Source organism: Oryzias melastigma, linkage group LG20 (assembly GCF_002922805.2).
Source record: "Oryzias melastigma strain HK-1 linkage group LG20, ASM292280v2, whole genome shotgun sequence".
NCBI lineage: Eukaryota > Metazoa > Chordata > Actinopteri > Beloniformes > Adrianichthyidae > Oryzias > Oryzias melastigma.
In genome coordinates this window covers 22551364-22554342 of record NC_050531.1, presented here as the reverse complement: position 1 = coordinate 22554342, position 2979 = coordinate 22551364, and the positions used below count along the sequence as shown (strand labels likewise).

The 2979-nt window shown below is 36.4% G+C and overlaps 1 protein-coding gene across 1 annotated transcript in view; it reads left to right on the top strand.

The window, feature by feature from the left end:
* Window positions 1–1768: 1768 nt before the first annotated feature.
* Window positions 1769–2979, top strand: part of crygn2 (crystallin, gamma N2) — a 4493-nt gene continuing 3282 nt past the window's right edge. The window contains exon 1 of the mRNA XM_024279658.2: window positions 1769–1849. Coding sequence (XP_024135426.1) covers window positions 1829–1849 — 21 coding nt within the window. The 5' untranslated portion in view covers window positions 1769–1828. The remainder of the gene's footprint in view (window positions 1850–2979) is intronic.

Below are 2979 nucleotides of genomic sequence, written 5' to 3'. Positions count from 1 at the left end.
ACGACTAATATCAACTAAGAAATCTATATATTTAAGGAATTCAAAGGGTGAGAACTAAAAGGAGGACAGATGCAGAATGAAGAAGATGCTGTGATGATTCACAAATTTACAAAAGTCTGCAGCTGGTTTTTATTAGATATACTTGAGTATAAGTATAGCAAATATACTACAGACCGTGTATTTGTAGTGTAGGAAGTATACTAACTGAATACTTCTTTAGCCTGAGTTGGAACACTTCTAAGTTAAGATAAAAAAATGTAAACTTCAACTTCACTGCTTGACTTTGGCATAGATCAGGGGTCCCCAAACTTTCTCTTGTGAGGGTCACATAACTGTTTTCTTCTCTGATGTCGGTTTGTAGGCTAACAGAAAAAATGTAACAATCACAGTCTAAACGGAAACATGTATGGTTTTTGAGAAAGCCACACATCAACAAATTTTAATTATTAACTTCTGTAATCTTCCGAGAAGAAAATATTACTAAAACATTTTAAGAACTAGATATATAGCATTACCTACTGTAGTGTGAATGCTGTAAGCTGAATGTGGCCGCTGAAGATGCTAGTGCTAAAGATGCTGAAATTGATAACTAAAAACGCTGAAACTAATAGTTGAAAATGCTGCAGCTGATAACTAGCTAAAATATCAGCAAAATTGCTGAAAATAACTGAAAAAGAAGCATAAATTACCCAAAACAGCTAGCATGTAGCTAAAATATAAGCTAAATGTCAAATTTGCCCAAAAAAATGGTCAAATGTGAATTATTATTAAACCAATAAATATTCTATCCTCTCCCGTGTGTAGGCTGTGATTGCTGCACTTTTTCTGTTAGCCTACAAACCGGCCCCACATCAAAGAAGAAGACAGTCATGTGGCCCTCACAAGAAAAAGTTTGGGCATCCCTGCTCTAGAGTATAGTTGTTATACTTATATTTAAGCCGTTAATAAACTATACTTCAGGTGTGATACTTTTTACTCAGTGTCAGTGTTGCTCCTTGGAAGTCGTCATGACTAAAGGACTGTATATCCACAAGTTAAATTACTTCTCATCCATCTCTTCACATTTGCAGCCATTAGATTGTTGTCTGGCTCTTACTTTATGCTTATAAGAAGAAACAGTAAAGAAGACTTCCAGGAAGCAATGAGGCGTCCTCTACTGTCCACTGGGAGCTACTACACGTAGTTTCGAGCTCCACCCTCCCAGACACTCTCTAGCAGGTTGTTGTTGGAGGTGCTGCTGCAAATGAAGCTCAGTTCACCTGTCTGAGTGGTGTAGACGAGAAGAGAAAACAGCTTCCCTTTATTTTAGTGTAGCTCATGAGTTAGACTCAAAACCAGAACCATCACTCACATGCAAAACGTAGCAGAACCAAGACAGATCGTCAAGTCCAGACGGATAAATGTTCTGCAGGAGTTCTTCATGAGGGGGCTGTCATCTGATAATTCATGCAGTTAAAACAACAAAAGTTCTAGACATCTTTAGCACTGAATATATATATATTTTACATTTTCTGTAGAGTGCTTGAGCAGCACCTGATATTCCAGTGGGAGGGGGGCAGCCGCCGTGTTTTTCTGTGGAATCACGGCATGTGCATTCCCATTGAGCTGCAAAGCTGCGGTCCAGCACTTTTCACCCGGGCAGCAGAATCAGCAGACAAGCTGGGATGAAGGGAAAGCGCCGAGCCAGCAGGAACCTTTGAAGGCCCCTCCTTTGTCACCCGCTGCCCGGCTCGCCCCCCTGCCGTATAAATTAGGGTGTCCAACTTTTTCTCTGTTACACTGTGTGTGTGGTTGTGGGCCAGGTTGGACGACATCCAGTGGGTTGAAAATGTCGCAGTATTCTGGAAAGGTAAGAGGAGGATAATGAGTAGTTTACATTTTTATAAACAAATGTATTTACTTTGTGTCTAATCTGATGTTAAATCTAATTTATAATGACAGTCAATGGAGTTGAGAAGAGAAGTTTAACAGTAAAAATTTAAGAAAACACAAGTTATTTATAAGACGAAATAGTTTATTAAAGTCCCAGAATTTACACCAATGGAGCCAATGGTCTGGGCTTAGCACAACCTTTAAAACCAGGGGTGTCAGACTCCGTCGCACAAGGGGTCAAAATCCAAAACTCACCTTAGGTCACAGGATACAGGAGAAACATTTATTGAACACTCTAAAACTAGATTTTAAAACTTTAAAACTGTAACTTTTTGACATAATTATGAACTAGATATATAGATTTACCTGTGATAATGCTAGTGTGAATGCTGTAAGCTGAATTTGGTCACTGAAGATGCTGAAATTGATAGCTAAAAACACTGAAGCTGAAAATAAAAAAAAAAATAGGTTAGCCAAAACCGCTAGCACAAAGCTGAAAACATAGTTAACTTCAAAACAGCCTAAAAAATTTGAAAACAAGCCTCAAATATCTCAAACAGCTAGCGTTTAAATATTAGCCAAACAGCCTAAAGAATAAAAATAAAAAGGCTAAATTAGCCAAAACAGGTAGCATGAAGCTTAAATATGAACTAAACTCCAAAACGGCCGAAAAACGTAAAAAAAATCTAAATTAAAAAGAACAACTAGCGTGTAAATATTAGCCTAACTCCAAAACAGCCTAAAAACTTTAAAAAATAAAGCCTAATTTTGCCAAAACTGCTAGCATGTAGATGAAATATCAGCTAATATCCAAAACAGCTTCAAAAATCTTAATAAATGCAAATATAGTCCATAAAGCCATCAGAATGCCAATTTGTAAAACATTAAAATAGTAACGTTTTAACACAATTATGAATAATAAAAAGTCAGGAATATTTTTCCGGAATAAATTAATTTAAACCTTGAATAACTTTCAACATTTTATCCTCCATAAAAAATATATTTCGTCAGAATTACACAAGTTCAAAATAAGCACAAGATAACATTGGTCCATTAATAACAATGTTTTGGGTAATTTAGGCTCTTTTCTTTTTTTTTTTTTTTAGC